Source organism: Capra hircus, chromosome 11, assembly GCF_001704415.2.
Source record: "Capra hircus breed San Clemente chromosome 11, ASM170441v1, whole genome shotgun sequence".
Classification (NCBI taxonomy): domain Eukaryota; kingdom Metazoa; phylum Chordata; class Mammalia; order Artiodactyla; family Bovidae; genus Capra; species Capra hircus.
In genome coordinates, this window is record NC_030818.1 from 47,946,325 (window position 1) to 47,973,426 (window position 27,102).

The 27,102-nt window shown below is 39.5% G+C and overlaps 1 protein-coding gene across 2 annotated transcripts in view; it reads left to right on the forward strand.

Annotated features, from left to right (window-relative positions):
• The window catches only part of LOC102188868 (charged multivesicular body protein 3), an 88,819-nt gene that overhangs the window by 57,966 nt on the left and 3,751 nt on the right, over nucleotides 1-27,102 (forward strand). For both annotated transcript variants that reach the window (XM_018055356.1, XM_005686701.3), the window contains 3 exons: nucleotides 9,281-9,460; nucleotides 22,451-22,572; nucleotides 26,034-26,148. In XM_018055356.1, the coding sequence (XP_017910845.1) occupies nucleotides 9,281-9,460; nucleotides 22,451-22,572; nucleotides 26,034-26,148 (417 nt within the window). The remainder of the gene's footprint in view (nucleotides 1-9,280; nucleotides 9,461-22,450; nucleotides 22,573-26,033; nucleotides 26,149-27,102) is intronic.

Sequence of the window (27,102 nt, forward strand, 5' to 3'; positions counted from 1 at the left end):
TGGTTTCTCTTGTGCAGTACAGGCTCTGGGCACGTGGACTTCAGTAATTGCAGCAGGCGGGCTCAGTAGTTGCAGAGTGTGGGCTCTAGATCATGCAGGCTTTATTAGTTGTGGCACATTGACTCAGTAGTTAAGGCTCATGGGCCCTAGGGCATGAGCTCAGTAGATGTTGTGAACAGGCTTTAGTTGCTCTGTGGCATGTGAAATCTTCCTGGACCAGGGATCAAACCCATGTCCTCTGTACTGGCAGGTGGATTCTTATTCACTATACCATCAGGGAAGTCCAACAACACTTTGATTTTAGACTTCTGTGTACCAGAATTAAAGAATAAATTTTTGTTGTTTTAAGCAATTAAAAAAAAAACCTAAATAAAGTTCTTCCTACTTATAAAGAAATGGTTTTATGCAAGTCAGATTAAATAAATTGTACACTCATGTTCATAACAGCATAATTCTCAATAGCAGAAGGTATAAATAACCCAAATTTCTATTGATAGATGAATACATAAACAAAATGAAGTATATACATACAATGGGATATTTATTCAGTCTTTAAAAAGAAGGAAATTCTGATACATGCTATCACATAAATGAGTCATGAAAACATTATGAAGTAAAATAAGCCAGACACAATGGGATAAATACTCTGATTACACTGAGTCTGATTTATAGAGACAGAAAGAATAGTGATTACCAGGGAATGTGAAGAAGGAAAAATGGAGAGTCACTGTTAATATGAACAGAGTTTCAACAAGAAACGAAGGGAAAGTTCAGGAGATAGTGATGATGGCTGTACAACAGTGTAAGTGTACTTATTATCAATGAACTGTATATTTTTAAATGGTTTACATTCATCAGTTTATGTACATATGATATCAGTTATATGTGGAATGTAAACTATGACACAAATGAGCATATCTATGAAACAGAAACAGACTCAGAGATAGAGAACAGACTTGTGGTTGCTGGGTGGTGAGGAGGGTTTAGGAGAGGGAAGGATTGGTCAAATGGTAATTAATTCTGTAGTTAATTTTAGAGGAGCCACGATAGCATTTTCCGCAGTACTGTACCGTTTTACATCCCTGACATTGAGGACTAAGACAATCGAAAACAACCACAGGGACTTCTCCAGTGGCTTAGACACCGTACTTCCACTGCAGGGGGCCTGGGTTTGATCTCTGGTCAGGGAAGTAGATCCCACATGCCACCACTAAGACTTGGTATGGCCAAATAAATAAATAAAATATTAAATAACAAAGAGAAGCAACCACATGTACTGGGGAATATAGGTGGTCACTGTGCATGCCCAGGGAAATACACAGGTTCTAAAAAGACCTGAAAAGGCTAAGTTTACATCTCAGGATGATCTCAGTACAGAGATACCCTACAGCAATAAAACCAAACAAAAAAGCCTGTCAAACCCTAGGAAAATCTAACTTCCAGAGTTATCATCTTAAAAAGCTTAAATGTCCAGTTTTCAAAATAACAACAAGATCACAAGGTATCAACAAAACAGGAAAGTATGGACCATTGAAAGGAAATCAACAGAAAAGTTCCCTGAAAAAGACCAGATGGCAGATTTACTAACCAAGACTTTAAAACAACCATCTTAAAGACATGCAGAGAACTAAAGTAAGGTGTGAACAAAGTCAAGAAAATGATATGTAAGCAAAATGGAAGTATCAGTAAAGAGACAGAAAACATGAACAAGAAGCAAAAAGAAATTATGCACCTGGAAAATATAACATTCAATGAAAAAACTGCTAGAGTTATTCAGAAGCAGATTTGAGCAGGTAGAAGAAGTAATGAACTTGAAAATAGTACAGTTGAAATGGTCAAGTCTGAGGAACAGAAGGGAAAAAGAAAATGAAGCAAACAGAGCCTAAGGGACCTGTTGGAAACCATCAGTTGGGGCAGCATACATATTGTGGATGTCCCAGAAGGAAAGGCAAGAGAGAAGGGGCAAAGAGATTATTTGAGGAAATAAAGAGAAAAACTTAACATAGTTCATGAAAAATGTGAATATAACCACCCAAGAAGCTTCACACACACTAAGGTGGAATAAACTCAAGAGGCCCATGCCAAGGCATATTATAATCAAGCTATAGAAAGACAAGGAGTGAATGTTTAAAGCAGCAAGAAATGGCTTCTCACATACAAGGGATCCTGAATAAGACTTTCAACAGATTTCTTATCAGAAATATTGAGCGCCAGAAGGAAGTGAGTTTATATATTTTAAGTGCTGGAAGAAGATACCTGTATATCAAGAATCCTATATCCAGCAAAACAAAGGCGTGACAGTCCTACTTAAATGAAAGCTGATTGGGTTTGTTATCCCTAGACTTGCCTTGGCAAGAAATGCTAAAGCATGTCCTTCTGGTTGATAGATAGTAACAGCTTGTTACTATAGATAGTTACAATAGTTAGTAACTTAAAACTATAATAAAAAAAAAATCTCCATTAAAGATAAATGCATGGGCAATTATAAAAGCTAATATTTTTGTAACTTTGGTTTGTAACTTCATTTTTTGTTTTCACATGATTTAGGGGACTTGTGCATTTAAAAATATATTAGGCTTTATTTTTTAACATATAGTGCAGACAGATGTACTTTTGTGACATTAGTAACTGAATGGGGGTGCAGACAAAACTGTAAAGAAGTAAAGTTTTTGTATAATATTAAAGTTAAGCTCATATAAATTCAAATTAGTGTTATCACATTAGTATATTAAGTGCATTCACCATGATAATCACAAAGAAAGTAGCTATAAATTATACCCAGAAGCAAATGAAAAGGGACTTGAAAAGTTTCACCATAAGAAAAGACATATAAGCACAGAAGAAGATAATGTAGGAAATGAAGGATAAAAAACTATAAGACCTACAGACACGGCAAAATGGAAGAATTAAGCCCCTGCTCATCAGTAATTACTTTTTTAAAATTAATTTTTGTTGGCATATAGTTTCTTTACAATGTTGTGTTAGTTTCTGCTGTACAGCAAAGTTCTATGTATACATATATCTCCTCTTTTTTAAAGATTTCCTTCCCATATTAATTACTTAAAATATAAATAAATTAAATTCTCCAATCAAAAATAGACCTTGGCAGAATGGAGGGAAATGACCCTAGTGTATACTATATATAAGAGACTCACTTTAGATCCAAAGATACAAATAGGTTTTGAAAGTGAAAGAAAGGAAAAAGATATGCCATAGAAATAGTAACTTAAAGGATGGAGGCTGCTGTACTAATATAAGGTAAACTTTAAATCAAAAAAGATTACAAGAGTCAAAGAAGGACATTATATTTTAATACAATAAGATGTAACAGTTATATACATCTATGCACCTAATGGCACATGGTTAAAATATATGAAGGAAAGTAGATTCTACAACAGTAGTTGAAGACTTTAATATAACTCATTCCCAAAAGTGGATATATAACAACCAGACAAATTAGTAAGGCTCAAAGATGACTTGAACAGCACAGCAATCAACTAGATCCAACAGACATGTATAGAATACTCAATGCAACAACAACAGAATACACATTCTTAAGTGCACAAGGTACATTATCCAGGATAGATTTTCAAATTGTGGATGAAGAAGGTAAATTATATGTTTGCTGGTAATGTGATCTTACATGTATAAAACCCTGAAGATTTCACAACCCAGCTATTAGAACTGGTAAATGAATTTAGCAAAGTAGCAAGATACAAAACAAAAATCACTTGTATCATTTTATATGCTAGTAGCTGGAAAAGGAAATTAAGAAAACAGTGCCATTTATAATAGTACCAAAAATAAAATACTTAGGAATTTCGTTAACCTAGGAGGTGAAAGGCTTATGATGAAAGCTATAAGATATTGCTGAAAGAAATTAAAGGCATAAATACATGGGAAGACATCCTATATTCATGGATTAGAATAATTAATACTGTTAAGATGTCATAGCACCCAGTGTGATCTATAGAGTCATTGCAGTCCTTATGGAAATCCCAGTAATGTTTTTTGAAGAAATGGAAAAAGATCTATCCTAAACTTCATATGGGATCTCAAGTGATTCCAGAGAGAAAGGAAAAAAAAAAAAAAAAAACATTGAAAAAGAACAAAATTAGAAATTTACACCTCTTTATTTCAAATCCTATTGGATGTTTACAGAACATTCCATCCAGAAGCAGCAGAATACATATTCTTTTCAGGTACACATAGAACATTCTCCAGGATAAATCACATGGTAGACCACAAAACAAGATCAAAAGAGTATCAACCATCTTTTCTAACTACAATGCTATGAGACTGCAATACTATGAGAAATCAACTATAAAGGGGAAAAAACTGCAAACACAAACTCATAGAGATTAAACAGTATGCTACTCAAAAGCCAGTGGGTTACTGAAGAACTCAAAGAGGAAACCAAAAATACTTAGAGTCAGGGAATTCCCTGGCAGTCCAGTGGTTTGGACTCTACTCTTCTCGCCTACTACTACTACTGCTACTAAGTCGCTTCAGTCGTGTCCGACTCAGTGTGACCCCATAGACGGCAGCCCACCAGGCTCCCCCGTCCGTGGGATTCTCCAGGCAAGAACACTGGAGTGGGTTGCCATTTCCTTCTTCAGTTTTCCTTTAAAATTGGAGGAAGTTACAGTTCAGTACACACAGGCAAAGTCGTATCTGACTCTGTGACCCCGTGGACTGTAGCCCACCAGGCTCCTCTGTCCATGAAATTCTCTAGGCAAGAATACTGGAGTAGGTTACCACTGCCTTCTCCAAGGAATCCTGCTTAGGGCCCAGGTTTGATCCCTGGTTGAGGAAGTAAGATCCCACAAGCCATGCAGTGCAGCAAAAAATAGAAAAAAATAATTATGTGGAGTCAAGTGAAAATGGAAACAAAGCAATCCAAAATCTATGGCACACAGCAAAAGCATTTCTGAGGGAAGTTTATAGCAATATAAGCCGACCACAGGAAACAAGAAAAAAATTTCAAACAACCTAACCTTATACATAAAGGAGCTAGGATAAACAACTTGCAAACCCAAAGTTAGTAGGAGGAATGAATAAAGAAGATCAGAGCAAAAATAAATGAAATAGAAAATTTTTTTTTGTTTGTTTTTTCCCAGTCTTTTTTTTTAAAATTTTATTTATTTTTTTATTTTTTAAATTTTAAAATCTTTAATTCTTACATGCGTTCCCAAAGATGAACCCCCCTCCCACCTCCCTCCCCATAACATCTCTCTGGGTCATCCCCATGCACCAGCTCCAAGCATGCTGTATCCTGCATCAGACATAGACTGGCGATTCAATTCTTACATGATAGTATACATGTTAGAATGTCATTCTCCCAAATCATCCCACCCTCTCCCTCCCTCTGAGTCCAAAAGTCCATTATACACATCTGTGTCTCTTTCCCTGTCTTGCATACAGGGTCGTCATTGCCATCTTCCTAAATTCCATATATATGTGTTAGTATACTGTATTGGTGTTTTTCTTTCTGGCTTACTTCACTCTGTATAATCGGCTCCAGTTTCATCCATCTCATCAGAACTGATTCAAATGAATTCTTTTTTACGGCTGAGTAATACTCCATTGTGTATATGTACCACAGCTTTCTTATCCATTCATCTGCTGATGGACATCTAGGTTGTTTCCATGTCCTAGCTATTATAAACAGTGCTGCGATGAACATTGGGGTACATGTGTCTCTTTCAATTCTGGTTTTCCTCGGTGTGTATGCCCAGAAGTGGGATTGCTGGGTCATAAGGTAGTTCTATTTGCAATTTTTTAAGGAATCTCCACACTGTTCTGCCATAGTGGCTGTACTAGTTTGCATTCCCACCAACAGTGTAGGAGGGTTCCCTTTTCTCCACACCCTCTCCAGCATTTATTGCTTGCAGATTTTTGGATCACAGCCATTCTGACTGGTGTGAAGTGGTACCTCATTGTGGTTTTGATTTGCATTTCTCTAATAATGAGTGATGTTGAGCATCTTTTCATGTGTTTGTTAGCCATCCGTATGTCTTCTTTGGAGAAATGTCTATTTAGTTCTTTGGCCCATTTTTTGATTGGGTCGTTTGAAATAGAAAATTTTTAAGAAAAGTAGAAAAGATCAGTGAAAGTAAAAGGTGGTTCTTTGAGAAGATAAACAAAATTTAAAAATCTGTAGCTAGGCTCATCAAGAAAAAGAGAGGGCCTAGTAGATAAAATCAGAAAGGAAAAAGTAGAACTTAAAATTGACACTAGAGAAATACAAAGAATTATAGGAGATTACTGTGGACAGATTACTACAAGAAATGGGTGAATTTTTAGAAATAGAGTCTTCCAAGATTGAATCAAGAATAAAAAATGTGAATAGACCTATTACCAGTAACGAAATTAAATCAGCAAGAAAACAACTCCCAAGAAACAAAAGTTGAGGACCAAAGAGTTTAATGGGTGAATTCTACCAAATATTTAAAGAAGAGTTTACATCTGTCCTTCTCAAACTATTCCAAACATTCGAATAGGAAAGAAAACTCCCAAACTCATTCTTTGAGGCCAGATCACCCTGATGTCAAAACCAGACAAAGATACCACACACAAAATAGAAAAATACAGGCCATATCACTGATGAACATAGATGCAAAAATTCCCAACAAAATATTAGCAACCAAATTCACCAGTACATTGAAAAGGATTATACTCCATGATCAAGTGGCATTTTATCCCAAGGATGCAAGGATGGTTCAGTTTATGCAAACTATACATTGTGATATACCGCGTTAATAAACTGAAGAATGAAAATCATACAGTCATCTCAAAAAATACAGCAAAAACTTTTGACATAATTAAACATCCATTTATGGTATAAAACTCAACAAAGGGACTAGAGAAGGTACATCACTCAACATAATAAAGGCTATCTATGACCAGCCTACAGCCAACGTCATATTCAAGAGTGAAAAGCTGAAAGAAAGCATTTCCTCTAAGATCAGGAAAAAGACAAGGGTGGCCCACTTTTGCACTCTTTATGTAATATAGCCTTGGAAGTCCTAGCCATACAATCAGACAAGAAAAAGATGTAAAATGATCCAAACTGGTAAGAAAGAACTGTTACTCTTTGAAGATGACATGATACTATGTATAGAAAACCCTAAAGATACCACCAAATAACTATTATAAATAATAAATAATTCAGTAAGGTTGTAGCATACAAAATTAATATAGAGAAACCTTATGTTTTTTTTTTTACAACAAACCATCAGAAAGAGAAGTTAAGAAAACAATTCCATTTACAGTTGCATCAAAGAGAATAAAGTGCCTAGGAGTAAATCAAATGAAGGAGGTAAAAATCTTGTATTTAGAAAACTGTAAGATGTTGATGAAATAAACTGAAAATGACACAAACAACTATCCCATGTGAATGAGTTTGAAGAATTAATATTGTTAAAATAACTGTACTACTCAGAGTCATCTATAGATTGATTTCAATACCTATTAGAATTCCAGTGGCATTTTTCACTGAACAAATAATCTCAAATTTATATAGACACATAAAAAACCTCAAATAGGCAATAAAACTGATTTTTAAAATGGGCAGAGAACCAGAATAGGCATTTTTCCAAAGAAGACAAACAGATGGCCAACAAAGAAATGAAAAGATGCTCAACATCACTAATCATCAGGAAAATGCAAATCAAAACCAGAGTGAGATACTGTCTCACACCTGTGGAAAATGGCTATTATTAAAAAGACAGCAAATAAAAATTGTTGGATTGGGATGGGGAGAATGGGGAACCCTTGTGCAATATTGATGGAAACGTAAATTAGTGTAGCAACTATGGAAAGCAGCACAGAGGTTCTTCAAAAAACTAGAACTACCATATAATCCAGCAGTTATATGTCTGGGTATTTCCCCAAAGGAAACAAAGACACTAATTTGGAATGATATATTCATCCCTGTGTTTATTGCAGCATTACTCACAGTAGCCAAGATATGAAAGCAACCTCAGTACCCATGATAGATGAATAGCTAAAGATGTTGTGTGTATACATATATATGCTAGAATATTACTCAGCCATGAAAAGGAACAAAATCTTGTTGTTTGTGACAGCATGATGGACCTCAAGGGAATTATGCTAAGTGAAATAAGACAGAGAAAGAAAATACCATATGATTTCACATATATGTGGAATCTCAAAAACAAAACAAATGAACAAACATAGCAAAACATAAACAGTTACTGAGGCAGAGAGCAAATGGTGGTCAGAAGGGAGGTGTGCAGGGGAATGAGTGAAATAGATAAGGGAGATCAAGAGGTGCAAACTTCCAGTTACAAAATAAACGAATCACAGGGATAAAATGTACCGAGTGGGAAATATAATCAATAATAATAATATATCTTTTATGATGATGGATGGTAACTAGACTTGTGGTGATCATTTTGTAATGCACAGAAATACCAAATCACTATGCTGTGCACCAGGACCTATCATAGTGCCATAGGTCACTTATAGTTCAAAAAACCACAAACAAGCAAATTCATAGAAAAAGAGATAAGGTTTGTGGTCGCCAGAGGTCTAGTTTGCAAGGAGTGAGAATTGGATGAAGGTGGTCAAAAGGTACTGACTTCAGTATATGATGAATAAGCACTAGGGATGTCATGTATGACAGGATAAATATAATTAATGCTGCTGTATGTTATATATGAAAGCTGTTAAGAGAAAGTAAATCCCGAGTTCTCATCACAAGGAAGAAGTGTTTTTCTGTGTTTTATATTTGTATGAGATGATGGATGTTAACTAAACTTACCATGATCATTTCGTGATGTGTGTCAGTGAGTCATCACCCTGTGTTGTGACACTTTTAGCATGTTCAGGCTTTCCTTAAGCTGCAGGTTCCTTAATACCAGTACCAACAGATGTTAGAATGGGCTTGCAAAAGCAGTTTTGAAATTTTGTCTGGTGTAATAGGATTTGTTTTTCTGTTTAACTTGTATTACTTTAATGTGATATTGGAAATAATATTAGAAATGATTTATTATTTTTATTTGGTTTGTATCCTCCTGTTTCCTACTTAATAGACACATTTAGATCACAGTGAGAACAGATTTCAGTGCTAGAAAATCTCCTTCAGTTGCTAAGTCATGTCCAACTCCTTGTGACCCCATGGAATGCTACACCAGGCTTCCCTGTCCTTCAGTATCTCCCCAAGTTTGCTCAAAGTCATGTCCATTGAGTCAGTGATGCCATCTCCTGGTTTACCCTTAATCTTTTGGTGTTTTGTGTTCTGTCCTAAATTTAGATATCCAAAGAGAAGAAGAAAAAGTGAAACGATCTGTGAAAGATGCTGCCAAGAAGGGTCAGAAGGATGTCTGTGTGGTTCTGGCTAAGGAGATGATCAGGTCAAGGAAGGCCGTGAGCAAGCTCTATGCATCCAAGGCACACATGAACTCCGTGCTCATGGGGATGAAGAACCAGCTGGGTAAGACAGCGGTTCTTGCGACCACCTCATTAACTGAGGCTCTTCCCATTATCCTAACACTAGTTTCCTTGAATAGGAAGAACAGTCTCATCTCTGGCATTTATTCTGTATACTGTCTTAGTTGGGGAGTTACACAAAAGCAAAATAATACTTACTACTTTCATTTTTATTTTACTGTTATTGATTTACTTTTGCCAGTGTTGTTGAAGTAATGGGAATGTCTATAGCTCAACCTACTTCTTTAGAATTTAGGCTATTTCCTCATGTGAACAGTGTTGAAAAATGACCTGAAGGTTGAATCCTAGGAATAAGAAGTGGGCCCAGGCCTTAGAGGGAGGACGAAGAAAGAGCTTCCTCTGTCCTGGACCCAGAGCTGCCTCAAGTAGGATTTTACATAGTCTAAGCTTGGCTTCGGCTTTTACTCTCCTCCTTCTTGGCCTCATCTCTGGCTCTCAGCCTGAGGCTTTCTTACATCTTAGGAACCTGCCAGCCATGTATTAGGTATTCAGCATACATATGGACTTAATTTTTTTTTTTAACTCATAATATTTAAGAAGAAACCTACTAATCTACTTAGCTTTCAGAATCCAGTATAATATGGTTTGCCATCTTTCACAGGCATCTGTCTCCAGGTCACTGACAGCTTGAGGCATAGGTTACATTTTACATCCAGTTGGTTTCTTTTCTTACTTAACTTTGGCTAAATGAAGAAATCCTAACCCAGAACTAGAGTTCTTTGAGAATGGCAGCAAATGACTGTCAGGTAATTCGACAGAGTACAGACTCTGAAATTACAGGGAAATTTTTCCACTAAAGAATATCTTCAGGGAATTCCCTGGTGGTCCACTGGTTAGGACCTCATGCTTTCACTGTCAGGGCCCAAGTTTAAGCCTTGGTCTCAGGAACTAAGATCCCACAAGCTGTATGGCGTGGCCAGAAAAAAAACAAACAGCATCTTCAACTCTGTCAGTTACTATTCTGATGAGTATGTCACATTCAAGAATTAGAAGACTTGAATGTTGCAGTTTAGAGGCTGGTGCCACATGAGTGCCTGATTCATTATTTGGTTGTATTTGGCTCTGAAAGTATTTCTTTATGTTCAATTTCAACATTTGGATGTGGGTTTTTATTTTTACTATGCCTAATAGTGAATGTATCAGTTTCTTTCTCCAGATACTGAAGAAAATAATCCATGAATTGAGAAAGAGTTTAAAAAAAAAGACAAACTATTTGTACTGTATCTTCTTAACTTTTAAAAACTGTTATTTTAGCCCCAAAGTGATGTATTTAGGCTGTTTAAATATTGGATAAATAACCTACATATATGCCTTTTGGACAAGCCGAGTATTCAGTACCAGAGAGAAACTGTAATCTTACTGTTATTTTGAAAACTAAATACCCTTTACAGCCATCAGTGAAAGCTTCATATTTACTTCTGTTTTTTCTGCAGCCAGCTGAAAAGGTACGTGTTCAATTGACTATGATAAGATTATTTAAAATTTTTCCAGCATTTCCTTTACTGGATCAACATCAGAAAACGTTCAGCTTATTTTGCGTTTTCTCTTCCTATGAATAAGACACTATATACATAGACTATTCTCCCCAGTTGCAAAGATAATATATTGGATGCTTATGTACCTAACAAGGGCTTCCCTTGTAGCTCAGCTGGTAAAGAATCCACTTGCAGTGCAGGAGACCCTGCTTTGATTCTTGGGTCAGGCAGATCCGCTGGAGAAGGGATAGGCTACCCACTCCAGTATACTTGGGCTTCCCTGGTGGCTCAGCTGGTAAAGAATCCGCTTGCAATGTGGGAGACCTGGGTTCGATCCCTGGGTTGGGAAGATCCCCTGGAGAAGGGAACAGCTATCCACTCCAGTATTCTGGCCTGGAGAATTCCATGGACTGTATATCCATGGGGCCACAAAGGTCAGATAGACTGAGTGACTTTCACATGTACCTAACACTCAGAACCAATGAAATTTGTCATTTTATTAAATTTGCTTCAATTTTTATATTAGAAACAGTATTACTAAACTTGAAGCTTCTCTGATATATCTTTCCAACCCCATTCCCTTCTCTTTCAACCTCCCCAGAGGTAACCATTATCATATTAAAATGTATATAAACAGTATTATATTTTGTGTCTCATTCTGCATTGTTTCCCATTTATCATTGTAAGGTTGAAATATACCCATATAATAATATATTTTGGTATGATATTTACCATACCAACTTAATGATGAATACGTTTTGAGATGATGAATATATATTTTTAACTCCTAGGTGGTATTGCCTCCTTTGAATGTATCACATTTTATTTTTCCTTTCCCTGTTGATGGACATTTAAGCTTTTTTCAGTTTTTACTATTACTTACAGTGCTGCGATGAATGTCTTTTCACTTTTGCACATGTTTTTCTTTAGGACAGTTATATCCTCAGAAGTGGAATTGCTGCATTAAAAATAGCTGGGTTTTAATTCTACTAGAACTGCAAAATTACTCTCCAAAGAGGCTAATTTGTATTCCTACCAGCAGCAGATGAGGGTTCTTTTTTCTGAACCTTTTCATCAGCCCTTGTCAGACTTTTTAATTTTTGAGAAATGTTATAACATCTCTCTAGGATCCAGTGGGCTTGATCACGCTCTTCTGTTCACCTTTTCTTCCTATGAACTGAATCCAAAATATCTTATCAAGAAATTACTGCTCACAAATATTCACTAATCTACATGAAAAAAATCTCTTCTCCTGTAGCATGTACTTCCAATAGAGAACATAACACAGCATAGTCAAGAGCCTGTTATTCTTTAAATATATACCCATAACAACATATATTGTTGTTTCAAATATATAGTCTTTGTGGCTTTATCACACCTGCAAAGTAAAATATCTGCTATTTGATACTTACGGTAAAATACTCTTTCTAGCTCCTCTCCTCTTTTCCATCTTTCCTTTCTCCCTGTAGGTGAGCTCATCTAACCTCGTGCCTTTAAACGCCATTGATTTCCAGATTTTTATCTTCAGGCCTGACTTGCAGGGTATTGCTGGCATCTCCACTCATTCTCAATGGGTATGTCAAAACTAATATGCCCATCCAAGCATCTTGGCTAGCCTTACTTCATCTATATCCCCAACTTCTCCCTGTGTTTCCCCCTGAGAATCCAAGACTTCTTGTAGTTTCTTCTGCAGATGTTTCCACATGGGTTTCTAAAAGACAAAGAGTTCCATTGTTTATGTTCCTTGGTCTTTCAAGTCTCGAGTATGTTAATGTGATCATTTCATTTCCACTGTATTTTCTGTTTCTTTCTGATATGAAAAGATTTTAGTCAAATGCTAGATTTCCTGGGCTGATCCTTTATAATTTTTTTTTTTTTAAATCTTTCCTGTTTTCACTTTGGAAGTAATAATAGTACCTTGCTCATAGGGTAGTTGTGAGGCTTAATTCAGTGCCTGGCCCTTGGTAATTGCTATATGTGTGGGTTCTAAATATAATTTTTGTTACCATCATCAATTTTGTCTTTGTGTTCTGCCTTCTAAACTCACTTTCTAAATTTTCTCTATTTTTTGTTTCTTTTCTTGAATTTATTTTATCTGTCTTAATTTTTGGAAAAGAGTTCTCTGATCTTTATTTTTAAAATATCATTTTATTCTTATTTCATGAATATAATATTTATTATTGATAGTTTTTTAAAATATACATTCTTTTTTATTATGGTTTACCCCGGACATTGAATATTGCTCCCTGGGCCATATGGTAGTAGGACCTTGTTTTCCATCCATAGTAGGACCTTGTTTTCCATCCATAGTAGGACCTTGTTTTCCATCCATAGTAGGGCCTTGTTTTCCATCCATCCTGTATGTACTAGTTTGCATCTACTAACCTTAACTCCTAGTCCATTCCTTCCCTACCTCCTTAATAGCTTAAAAAAATTTTTTTTTATGTTCCTTGCATTGTTTCTCAGAGCGCCTTCTCCCCACCACCCTTTTCTTCCTTATTTCTTTCCTCTTTTTACGAGAGAGGGAGGAAAAAGAGTGGATTAAGTATGAGTTTCATAAGAAGCTTCTGCAGTCTTCTCAGGCAGGTAGCTTAAGCTACAAAGAGAAAAATTATAATTCATGTAATAAATCCATTTCTTTTAGCCACTATTATATGCCAGATATATTTCAGGGCACCAGACATAAAATAGTGAACTGTACAGACACAGTCATTGGCCTCTAGTTTTGGCGTAAAAAGCAAAAATAAATAAATTTAATAAAAAGAAACATACCTAATAAAATAATAAACTTAATAAGTAAATGGGTATTTATAAATGCACATTGTAATGAGCACTGCTGCTATTGCTAAGTCATTTCAGTCGTGTCCAACTCTGTGTGATCCCATAGACAGCAGCCCACCAGGCTACCCCATCCCTAGGATTCTCCAGGCAAGAACACTGGAGTGGGTTGCCATTTCCTTCTGCAATGCATGAAAGTGAGAAGTGAAAGTGAGCACTGCTGCTACTGCTGCTAAGTCGCTTCAGTCGTCTCCGACTCTGTGCGACCCCATAGATGGCTCCTCTGTCTCTGGGATTCTCCAGGCAAGAATACTGGAGTGGGGTGCCATTGCCTTCTCCAGTGCATGAAAGTGAAAAGCGAAAGTGAAGTCGCTCAGTCGTGCCAACTCTTAGTGACCCCATGGACCGCAGCCTACCAGGCTCCTCCGTCCAAGGGACTTTCCAGGCAAGAGTACTGGAGTGGGGTGCCATTGCCTTAGATTATAAAAGGGAAATGCACTCAAGGGTGGCTCCTTTCAGTCTCTGATGATATCTGAAGGATGAGTAATTAAAGGGAGGGCTTATTCCAACCAGAGTGTCAGCGACCTGTGTGAAGGCCCTAGGCCAAAAGAACTATGTATTTGAACCCTAAAGGAAGTAGTTCTGGGAGGTTGGGGTACCTGGGTGCAAAGGGGAAGGATGGCTGAAAAGGATGAGCAGGGAGGTGAAGAAAACAGTTGGGACAGCTGTAAGGAGAGCAGGGCTTTTCAGATTCCAATGTGGAGGCCCTGCAGATCAGCTGCAGAGGGGGTGCAGAAGCAGAGCTCTGAGGGAGAACTAGAGAGGCGTCCGGGTAGAGGAATGGGGGCCCGGAGGCGCAGGTAAAGTAGTTCAGACTGTGCTTAGCAAACAGCCCTTGATTCAGTGTGACACGAGTGCTTGACAGGGTAGTGGGAGGTGAGGCTAGAAAGGTAATCTGCAGTCAGAGTTTGGAACACTCAGCTGAGGGTGGTGACTTCCTCTCCTAGACAGGAGAGAGCCTCATCGAGTACTGTGAGCACAGCTGCAGGTGCAGCCAGGCAGGAGGCAGGGGGACCTGAGAGGGGATGGTCAGGGCCCAGCTGGGTTAGTCTGGTAGGATGAGTGGGAGAGAGGACATTGGAGAACTGCTCTGGATGCCAAGTAAGTGAACGTGGTGAAGGTAGAAATAAGCCTAAGGTGCTCCAAACTCTGAACCCAGAAAGAGCACAGGGCATTTAAAGACTCTGGAAACCCAGAAGGAGGGAGAAACAGGCCTAAGAGAGACAGAAGACTCTACTTGGGGCTGTCCAGACTGGCTCCGTGCTGGTCGCCCTGCTTCCCCAGCACCTCAGCACAGTGCCTGGCCAGAGGAATCCCCAGAGAGAGTTGTTGAGGGGGTTTATAGTTAGATGTTGTCTGTTGGCAAATTAAATACGACAGAGAAGGTAACTGATAATAGAACCCAGAACAGAGAGGGAGGGGGACGTCTACATCTTTGGACTGAGAAAAGAGAAAGCTAGAAATACTGTGATATGAGTTCCCATGTCCCCATCCCACCCTGAGCCTGTTACAGTTTGAAAAGCCACCATTTGATGAAGTCATTTCTTTTCTTTAAGGTGTTTCTCTTTTCAAATGCAGATGTCCCTGGGAGGGGTGGTGTATTAAGCCCTGTCAGCTATTAATACATTGTCATGATTAGATGTTTTCCAAGTGTTACTTTCTGACAGCAGCTTCTTGCAGAACAAGACAGATGATGAGTGTGTTTTGGTTGGGAGAGAAAGTTAAGAGAAGCTAAGAAGGTGGGGCGGGAAACAAAACTATCATATGGTCCAGAAATTCCACTTCTGGATAAGTAAGGATTGAAAGCAGGGACTCCAAACAGATATTTTTACATCCATGTTTATAGCAGCATTTTGCATAACAGGCAAAAGGTAAGGACAATTCAGTTGTCCACTGAAGGATGAAGGGATAAACAAAACATGGTATATATATAGTTCAGTGGACTACTGTTCAGCCTTAAAAAGGAAGGAGGTTTTGGGGACTTCCCTGGGTTCGATCTCTGGGTTGGGAAGACCCCCTGGAGAAGGAAAAGGCTATCTACTCCATTATTCTGGCCTGGAGAATTCCATGGACTATATATATATATATAGCCCATGGCGTCACAAAGAGTCAGACACAACAGAGCGACTTTCACTTCCACTGGTGGTCCAGTAGTTAATACTCTGCCTTCCAATGCAGGGGGCGATGGTTCAATTCCTGTTCAGGAAACTAATATCTCACATGCTGCAGGGTGCAGCCAAATATTTAAAATATAAAAAAGAAGGAGGAAGTTCTGACACATTACAACTTTGGGTACTTTGAAGGCATTATGCTAAGTGCAGTATGCTTGTCACCAAAGGCCAGATGCTATGTGATTCCACTTCTGTGAGGTATAGAGAATAGTCAGAATCATAGAGAAAGTGGAATGGTGGTTGCCAAGAGGTGGAGGGAGAGGGGAATGGGGAGTTAAGAGTTTAATGGGGACGAAACTTTATAAATTCAAATTCTGTAGAGCTTCATCATTTTCATATGAAATATTTTTCCTTGCACAAACAAAATGCAATATAAACAGAAAAATTTTAAAGGGTAAAAAACATCTCGCTAGTGAATTGATTGTCTCCATTGTTTTATATTTGATTTTAGTCATTATTCATACGAATACTTATTTTACTCAGCTGTAAGTGTAGTGTGAGTGCCCATGGTTGGCATTAGGTGAGAGTGGCTGGAGGTAATCAGCCTTTTGGAATCTTAAGCCTTATCTATCCCTGTAGTGGGCTTCCCTGGTGACTCAGCTGGTAAAGAATCCTGCAGTGTGGGAGACCTGGGTTCTATCCCTGGGTTGCAGAGATCCCCTGGAGAAGGGAAAGGCTACCCACTCTAGTATTCTGGCCTGGAGAATTCCATGGACTCTATGGTCCATGGGGTCAGAAAGAGTTGGACACCTTGTGACTTAACTTTGTAAAACGTCATTGTAAGACTCCATATTTTCTTAATAACTGTTCATTCTGCTTATAATGGCCATGTTTAAGATGGCTTTTGTGAGTGTGTTGCTCTGTGGGGCCCTTGCTCTCAGGGAATTGCATTTCGCTGTTGATGCCATTTTAAATATTTTTTTCTAATTTATTTAAATTTAGTTATAATTGCCACAAGAACCTGTGATAAGTGGAAACAACTTTGTAATTTTGTTGCTTTAATTATTGAAATCAGACTCAGAATTCTATTTCCATTGGTCTTTGCATCTATGATTATGAAGCTAAATCTATATTTAGCTGCTTTGTTTCCATATTTGGTTATTGTTATAATTGATAGCAGAACTTGTATTTGTGTGTGTGTTTCATTTGTATCTCTAGCAGGCATAGTAACATTATGTTGCTTTGTTTTTATATACTCTTTTCTGAGGGTTTTTTTAAATTAAGCTTTTTGAGAGAATTGTAGATTCACATACATGGAGTTGTAAGAAATAATACAGAGAGATTCTGTGTATACCCTGTACCCATTTTCCCCCAATGGTAACATTTTGCAGAGTTAAAGTAAGTATTACAACCAGGAGGTCGGCATTGATACAGTCAAGCTTTAGAATTCTTCCAGTTTCCATCTTTACAGGGATATCTCATGCTGCACATCTGTAACCACACTCACTCCCCTCCCACCCCCACCCTCTCTTTATATCTGGCAATCAGTAATCTGGTTTTTTTTTCCCTAACTTATTGTTTTGTATTGGAGTATAGCAGGTTAACAAAAAATAGTTTCAGGTGAACATCTAAGGGGCTTAGCCATACGTATACATGTATCCATTCTCCCCCAAACTCCCCTCCCATCCTGGCTGCCACATTAATTTTATAATTTTATTATTTCAAAAATGTTATACAAATGGAATCAGCTCATATGTAAGTAACCTCTTAGGATTGGCTTTTTTTCTTTTTTATTGACATGTAATCGACATACACTATTATACTAGTTTCAGATGTACAGAATAGTGATTTGACATTTATATACTTTACAACTTGATCACCTCAGTAAATCTAATGACTGTTACCCTACAAAGTTATTGCATTATTACTGACTGTAATTCCCTGTGCAGTACATTACATTCCCATGACTTATTTTATATTAAATTACTAGAAACTTCATGGGCACCTTGTCTTTGACAAAGGAGGCAAGAATATACAGCGGAGAAAAGACAGCCTCTTTAGTATGTTGGTGCTGGGAAAACTGGACAGCTGCATGTAAAGGAATGAAACTAGAACACCTCCTAATACCATACACAAAGATAAACTCAAAATGGATTAAAAACTTAAATGTAAGGCCAGAAACTATGAAGCTCTTAGAGAAAATCATAGGCAATACACTTCTTGACATAAACCACAGCAAGATCCTCTATGACCCACCTCCTAGAGTAATAGAAATAAAAATGAAAATAAACAGGTAGGACCTAATTAAACTTAAAAACTTTTGCACAGCAAAGGAAGCAATAAACAAGGTGAAAAGACAGCCCTCAGAATAGGAGAAAGTAATAGCAAATGAAAAGTGTTAATCTCTAAAATATACAAGCAGCTCATGCAGCTCAATACCAGAAAAACAAACAACCCAATCAAAAAGTGGGCAGAAGATCTAAACAGACATTTCTCCAAAGACGACATACAGATGGCTGATAAACACAGGGAAAGATGCTCAGCATTGCTCATTATTAGAGAAATACAAATCAAAACTACAGTGAGGTATCACCTTGCGCCAGTCAGGACAGCCATCATCGAAAGCACAAAGCGCTCTAAGCGTGAAATGCTCCTGTGTTTCACAAGCCCCTTTGCGTGACTGTGACCCTTCTCAGTTTAAATGTCAGCTAGCCTTTATAATGCTAACTTTATGTTTTCTGTAGAATATTAACCTTTTTATTTTTGGAGATTCTTATTTTACTGTGAAATGTATACAGCTGAAAATTTTCTGTGCTCCGCCTATTCATCCCTCCCACCCTTAACTCCTGGCGATCACTGATCTTTTTACTGTCTCCATAATTTTCCCTTTTTTGAGACTGTCATATATACTTGGAATCATATTGTATGTAGCCTTTTAGATTTTCTTTTAAAAAAATATTTATTTATCATCTATTTAATTTTTGGCTGTGCTAGGTCGCCATTACTGCACATGGGCTTTCTCTCGTTGCCACTAGTGGGGGGTACTCTCTCACTGTAGTGCACAGACTTCTCGTTGCAGTGGCCTGTCTGGTTGTGGAGTATAGGCTCTAGGGCACATGGGCTCAGTAGTTGTAGTGCATGGGCTTATTAGTTGCTCCATGGCATACAGAATCTTCCCAGAGATTGAACCCATGTCCCCTGCATTGGCAGGTGAATTTTTAACCACTGGACCACCAGGGAATTCCTAGATTGACTTCTTTCACTTAGTAATATACATAAAAGGTTCCTCCATGTTTTTTCAAGAAAGCTTATTTCTTTTTAGTGCTGATTAATATTCACTGTGTTGATGTCCCACACTCTGTTATCCATTATTGTTCACTTGCAAGCCACATCTTGGTTGATTCTGAGTTTTGGCAATTATGAATAAAGTTCTTGTAAACATTCATGTGCAAGTTTTTGTGTATACATAAGTTTTTAACTCCTTTGAGTTAAAATACCAAGGAGGTCTATTGTCGGATCATATGTTAAGAGTATATATTTAGTTTTGTAAGGAGCTGACAAACTGTCTTCTAAAGTGGCTGTACCATTTTGCATTCCCACCAGCAATGACTGAGAGTTCCTATTGCTCCACATCCTCACCAGCATTTGATATCAGTGTTTTGGGTTTTGTACAGTCTAATAGGTGTGTACTGGTACCTCATTGTTGTTTTAATTTGCATTTCCCTAATGACATAGGATGTTGAACATCTTTTTATGTGCACTTTTTTTTGCCATCTGTATGTCTTCTCTGAGTTGCTTGTTTAGGTATCCTGCCTATTTTTAATTGGGCTGTTCATTTCCTTATTGATGATAAATATAGATACGTATATTAGATAATTGGAGAAGGCACTGGCGACCCACTCCAGTACTCTTGCCTGGAAACTCCCATGGACAGAGGAGCCTGGTAGGCTGCAGTCCATGGGGTTGCAAAGACTCGGACACGACTGAGCGACTTCACTTTCACTTTTCACTTTGATGCATTGGAGAAGGAAATGGCAACCCACTCCAGTGTTCTTGCCTGGAGAATCCCAGGGACGGGGGAGCCTGGTGGGCTGCCGTCCATGGGGTCACACAGAGTCGGACACGACTGACGCGACTTAGCAGTAGCAGCAGCATATTAGATGATAAATATGACATAGATGATATTTATCATTGATGGTAAATATGACACTTTAAGAGCTTTAAGAGTTCTTTGTATATGTTAGACCGCAATCTTTTTCATCATAAATGTCTGATGAAAATCTTTTCTTCCAGCTTTTGGCTTGTTTTCTCATTCTCTTGTGGGGATAACTGTGTTTACTTATAAAATAATTTTTTTCTGACATGTGCTTTTTTTCCTTGTGTAACATAAAAAATATTTTGGTCCTGTCTTTTATTTTTCTCATATCTTTTGGTTTTGAGATTCCAGGGTTCATATACATTTATTTTGTCCTTTTAAAAACCCACTTCACCAGTGCTTGACTGGTTATCAAATTAAATATTGCTGGAATTAATTTTGTTTCTAAATTCAGCTTTGCTTCATCTTTTCCCCACTATATTGAGTCTTCCTTTTCTTATTTCTTTTAGCAATCAGTAATTCATACCTTTTTCAAAATGCAAATGTTTCAGTATTTAACTTAACACTTGTCACACCGTGTTTTTCTGTTTCCATTTATTTTTGCTATTTCAAAAAAGTTTATTGAACACATGTCATGTTCAATCCCAGAGCCACTCCCTCTGGGATACAGACTCAGGATGCAAATTAGGATAAAACATCGGCCTGTATAGACATCCAACTTTTATCATTCAAACAGAACTATGTGGAATTTGTTTCATTTTTACCTTTATTCTCTTCCTCCCATCATTTACCTTTTTACAACAATCAGTAGTAACTTCAACACTTTGGAATTTGTCTTTTTTATAATGGCATAATTCATTTCTATTTTAGCCATACAGCTGCTTGATACTGCCTTTTCCCTATTCACAGGAAATTAAGAGTGCAAGGGAAGTGAAGTATTCTCTGCAACTAGTGAACTTCTTACTCCTGTAGAAAAATCACAAAATACTGAGTGTGTTGGATGGGCACTTCTCTGGTCGTCCATTCCTTGCCCCTTGTTTCCCTTAGCTGCTACAGCTTCCTGGAGTCTGGATTCGGACAGTAGATGGGTGGTGGTTCCCAGTGTAGCTGGGGGGCCCTGTTTTGGCTAACAGATGAACACGAGGCATTTCTCAGAACATTTGTCTCATGAAATTTCAAAATTGATTTGAAGGGTGGCCAACAAAGGTCTGTCTGGTCAAGTCTATGGTTTTTCCAGTAGTCGTGTATGGATGTGAGAGTTGGACTATAAAGAAAGCTGAGCACTGAAGAGTTGAAGCTTTTGAACTGTGGTGTTGGAGAAAACTTTTGAGAGTCCCTTGGACTGCAAGGAGATCCAACCAGTTCATCCTAAAGATCAGTCCTGGGTGTTCACTGGAAGGACTGATGTTGAAGCTGAAACTGCAAATAGTTTGGCCACCTGATGTGAAGAGCTGACTCATTTGAAAAGATCCTGATGCTGGGAAAGATTGAGGGCAGGAGAAGGGGACGACAGAGGATGAGATGGTTGGATGGCATCACTGACTCAATGGACATGAGTTTGGGTGGACTCTGGGAGTTGGTGATGGACAGGAGGCCTGGCATGCTGCAGTTCATGGGGTCGCAAAGAGTCAGACATGACTGAGCGACTGAACTGAACTGAACAACTCTATTTTGACCTGTTAAAAACTTACGGGGGGAGAAATCATAATTTGTTACTACCATGATTTATTTTAAAGAATATGGGGATTTCCCTGACGGTCTAGGGGTTAAGAATCCACCTTCCAGTGCAAGGGATGTAGTTTTGATCCCTGGTTGGGGAACTGAGATCCCACATGCCTCAGGGCAACGAAGCTTGCATGCTGCACGAAAGATCTTGTGTGCCTCAACTAAGACTCCACACAGTCAAATAAATAAATATTGAAAAGAAGAATATATAGTATGTGTGTGATCTTGGACTGTAGAGAATTTTTTCTAACTGTAGCCACCTTACACTAACACACATTTTCTCTTATTTTCCTGTTGCCCAGTAGCAGGTCCCTCCCAGAGCAGCCGCAGTCCGTCAGCTGGTGTGTGGGAAGCGTTGCTTGGGTTGCCTAAAGCCTCTTTTCCAGTCTGGCCCTGGCAAGGCCTAGAGACATTCTTTTGTGTGTGACTTGTCCTGATGTCACAGTCGTTTCTAGCTAGCTTCGTTCCCTCAGGGTCAGACTCAGGCATTCAGGTGTGAGTCTTGGTGTGCCTGAAGAATTTGTACCTATTGTAGCCAAAGTAGCACCCAGTTTAGCAAAGTCAGTCTCGGTCAACCAGCACAGTCATGCAGTCTACAGGTACATGAATAGCTCTGGGAGCCCGCCCACTCCCGCTGACTTTTATCAGAGTAGCTTGTGATTTGCCTGTCTGTCTATTCCATCCTGTGCCACATTGTGTTGAGCGATGCTGTCATCTTTGCCTTTCAGCGGTTTTGCGAGTGGCTGGTTCCCTGCAGAAGAGCACAGAAGTGATGAAGGCCATGCAGAGTCTTGTAAAGATCCCGGAAATCCAGGCCACCATGCGGGAGCTGTCCAAAGAGATGATGAAGGTGACCTGGGGCTGACCCTGTGTCCTCTTCCAGAGCACTAGGAGTCAGCCAGCGGCAGAGCCTGGGCCAGTGTGGACAGGAGCAGACACGTCATTGTGGCCCGGCAGACATGATTTTGAGGATAGAAGCGATGGATTTTTTTTGTTTTTTGTATTTTATTTTTTTTATTATTATTTTTAACACCAGGACAAAATACAAAACAAAACAAAAATTGGTGTATAGCCAATTAACAATGTTGTGATAGTTTCAGATGAAGTGAAGGGACTCAGCCATTCATATACATGTATCCGTTCTATGCCAAACCCCCTTCCCATCCGTGCTAGCACGTAACATTGAGCAGAGTTCCACGTGCTATACAACAGGTTTTTGTTTGTTATCCATTTTAAATATAGCAGTGTGTACATGACCTTCCCCCCAACAACCATGAGTTCTTTTCTCAGTCTGTTTGTCTTTCTGTTTTGTAAGTAAGTTCATTTAGGTCATTTCCTTTTAGAGTCCACATATAAGGGATGTCATATGATATTTCTCCTTCTCTGTCTGACTTCACTCAATATGACACTCTCTAGGTCCATCCATGTTGCTGCAAATAGCCTTATTTCATTCTTTTAATGGCTGAGTAATAGTCCATGGTATTTATATGCCACATCGTCTTTATCCATTCTTCTAGAGGACAGAGGCTGTTAACACTGAAGTCGTCTGGGCTGAGCATGGCAGAGGCTGGGTCAGATTGCCATTTTTCCTTAGAAGAAGCAATGGTGTATCTAGATCTCCAGGGGAGGTGGGTTCCCAGAGTTTGGGGAGCTCAGGATTATGGACTCTGAGGTGAACAAGGAAACAGCAGAAAACCCAGGTTCCTCCATTTGTACCAGAGGAGTGTTAGTGAAGCAGGCAAGGCAGGTGGTTCAGGACCAGGGGTTGGCAAAGTTTTTTTGTAAAGGGCTGGATAGTAAATGTATTTTTTATTTCCTGGGCCATAGGTCTCTGTTGTAACTACTCAACTCTACTTTGTAGTTTAAAAATAGCTGTAGATAATATGTAAACAAATGAGCATGACTGTGTTCTCATAAAACATTATTTGTAAAAGTCGGCAGTGGATTGGGTTTGGCCTGTAGCTGGCTGACCCCTGTCTTAGACCAGAAAGTGAAGTTTCTCAGTTGTGCTAGACTCTTTGTGACCCCATGGACTTAGCCCGCCAGGCTCCTCTGTCCATGGGATTCTCCAGACAAGAATATGGAGTGGGTTGCCATTGCCTTCTCCAGGGGATCTTCCCAATCCTGGGATCAAACCTAGGTCTCCTGCATTGCAGGTGGATTCTTTACCATCTGAGCCACCAGGGAAGCCCAGATAAAGGAACTGAGAACCAATTAGAAAGCAGTAAATACCTGCTGCCCCAGGACCAGGGCCTGGCAGGGACCTGCACCAGTGGCTTTGGATGGGGGACAGGGCTCAGGAGGGTGCTGTTACTGAGCCCCCAGCTGCCTGTGGTTGTAGCACACATGCTCTGCTGGAGAGTTCTCCCAGCCATCTTGAGATGTTGGTTTTTTCTTCCCTGTTTTACACAGGAGTAGGAAACTGAGTCTTCAAGTTGCCAGGTGACTTGCCTGAGTGGCCTTGGTAGGAGAGGACAGGCCTGGGGTTGGAGCACAAAGGCCTGAGCTGTACCAGAGGACTTGGTGCTAGGCAGACCCCACCAGTGCTGCCTCACAGCTGTGAGCCTGTGGCCTGAGAATCCTCATGTGTGGCTATGCAGAGAACCTGCCTCCCTTCCTCCCAGGGGATTTGATGTATGAACTTGAGTTGTAAACAGGGCTCCTGAGCCCAGGAGAGGGGAAGAGGAGAAGAAAGTTGATAGAAAAGAAAGGCAGCATCCAAAACCCAGAACCCAGGTCTTTGGAAGGAGAAATCCCTGAGCAGTGATCAGGATGGAACCAGGTTAGTGGGATGTATCCTCTGAGAGTGATACGTGGGTGTCTCACCCCACGTTGTGATGTCTGTCTATCTAGAGCTGGTTAACATGGTCCTTCTTGGAGTGATGTCATGCCTGCTCACTGACCCATAAGCCACTGAGATCTGAGGGTGGGGTATTGATTTTAGAATCTGGAATCTCTTCCACAAAAGTTTCTGAGCACTGAAAATAATATAGCTTTGGAGGAAGGCATGTATGTAGTAGATAATATTTCCTAAATTCATACAAGAATGCCTCTCTAGCTGCAAACGGAAGCCTCTGCTGGGGTCCCAGCACATCAAGGGCAAAGAAACAGTCTTACCCATTCCATGAGTCTCCAGACCCAGGGCTATCTGTGGCACAAAGCAGACATTTGGTGAATGAATGGTTGCTAGCTGGATGAATGAATAAATGAATGGCCACTTACTCCTCCAGGATGTGGAAGGCTGTTCGAGTCAGGTTCCCCTGGGCTCTTTTAACCGAGTTAGTATGTATTGATCCAGGAGTAAGATCCATTCTCCCAGGCCAGAGGGCTCCACTTGCAACCTTGAATGTGAATTTGTTGGTTCATTTTGTTTGGAGGAAAAGGGTCTGAGCATGGGCAGAATACAGAACTAGCTAGATTGATACATTAAGAATCACCTGAGTGGTCTGACAGCAGGACAGAGGGCTTGCTTTAAGTCTGATGCTGTCAGCATGGTCGGTGAGGGTCCTGCCCTGCCTGAGTGTGGCGGAGCAAGGGCTGGAGCTGCCACATGTGATCTCATGCTCGCAGGACACTGCTCAGCGAGGGGCACTGTTGGCCGGTGTTAGAAGGCAGTTTTCTTGTGTCTGTAGTGGGGCTGTACTCTTGAGAATGAAGTAGGCTGATTGGCTGGCATCGGGCTGATTGGCTGGCATCGGGCTGCTAGGCATGGGACTCACTGTAGGGAGTGTGGACACTGCCTTGTTGGGTCCAGAAACGTTGACTTATCAGTTCTCTTAGGTTTTGGTGAATTGACTGATCCTTACCAGACCCGTCAGACTCACTCTGGGCCAGCAGCTATCACGTGGACCTGCTGGAGTACAGGCCTTTTCTGGGTTCCATGGAGCCCCACCCTGCTCTTGGTATTTGTTATCATAGTGTCTTCTGTGACTCCAGCCTATTTTGATACCGTGTCTGAACTCCTGGACTCATAGATTTGCGACATCAGGGCAAATGCTTCCTGAGACAGCACCCTCTCGTCTCAGCAGGTTGTTCCCCACGTGCTGCATTGTCGTCTGAGTTACTCTGTGAAACTGCTGATAGAGGCCCCCCTCCAACCTTAGTACTAAATTTGGAGAGCAGTTTCCCTTTGGCTTTTTGCTTCCTCCAGAGAGGGCAGACAGCATGTGGTGTTTCCTGTGGCTTAGACCTGGGAAGGGTGGACTGGACTCATAGACACCAGAGCTCAGTTGGTGAGCTGGGCCCCCAGGGACATCTGCGAGGAATGGATTTAACAGTTGTGGGAAGTGACATGGTTTATTCTATATTTAGGCTGGGATCATAGAAGAGATATTAGAGGACACTTTTGAAAGCATGGACGATCAAGAAGAAATGGAAGAAGCAGCAGAGATGGAAATTGACAGAATTCTGTTTGAAATCACCGCAGGTATGACCCAAGACCCTTCCTCTTTCTCCTCTCCTTTTGTGGCCATCCTCCCTGCATTCATAAGATTAACTAGTAGCTTTTTCTTCAGGTTCTAACTCCCTTCCACATTTCTTACTTTATTTTTTAATTTTCATTTAATTTATGTTTGTCTGTGCTTGGTTTTTGTTGACGCCCGCAGGCTTTTCTCTAGCTGTGGCAAGCACGGGGACTCTGGTTGTGGTGTGCGGGCTTCTCATTGTGGTGGCTCCTCTTACTGTGGAGCATGGGTTCTGGGGCACACAGGCTTTACTAGTTGTGCCGTAAGAGCTCAGTAGTTGTGGCTTCGGGGCTCTAGAGCACAGGCTCAGTAGTTGTGGCGCACAAGCTTAGTTGCTCTTCAGCATGTGGGATCCTTCTAGACCTGCATCTCCTTGATTGGCAGCCAGATTCTTAACGAGGTTTCTTTACTGAGCCACCTGGGAAGCCTCCACATTTCTTACTTTGGATTATGCAAGTTATTACTTGAAAAACAAGCATAATATCTATAACTATATTTTATAAAATTCAAAGATAAAGAATTTTTTGGTCCTGTATTCTGCTGTCAGGAGCTTAAACTAGTATAGACTTTCTTGAAAGCAGTGTGGCAGTAGCAAAGCTCCTGAGCTCACAGATTGGCTTCTGGAAACTTACTCTAGTAATTTAAGATTTAGCTCAAGGATGTCTGTAGTATTATTGATAATACTGGAAAGTTTGAAACAAGCTAAGTGCCTAATAATAGAGTATTGGTTAAATCCATTGTGTTACATCTATGGTAATAGAATATGTTATAGTTGTTGTTACACAGAGATGTATTTATTGACATGGAAAGATGTTCGTAACATGTGAAGAGAGCACTGTTACTGAAATACATATTGTTTAAAAAAACACATCTATTGAAAAAGTCTAGCAGGGGGATAAATAAAAAGAATAGTTATC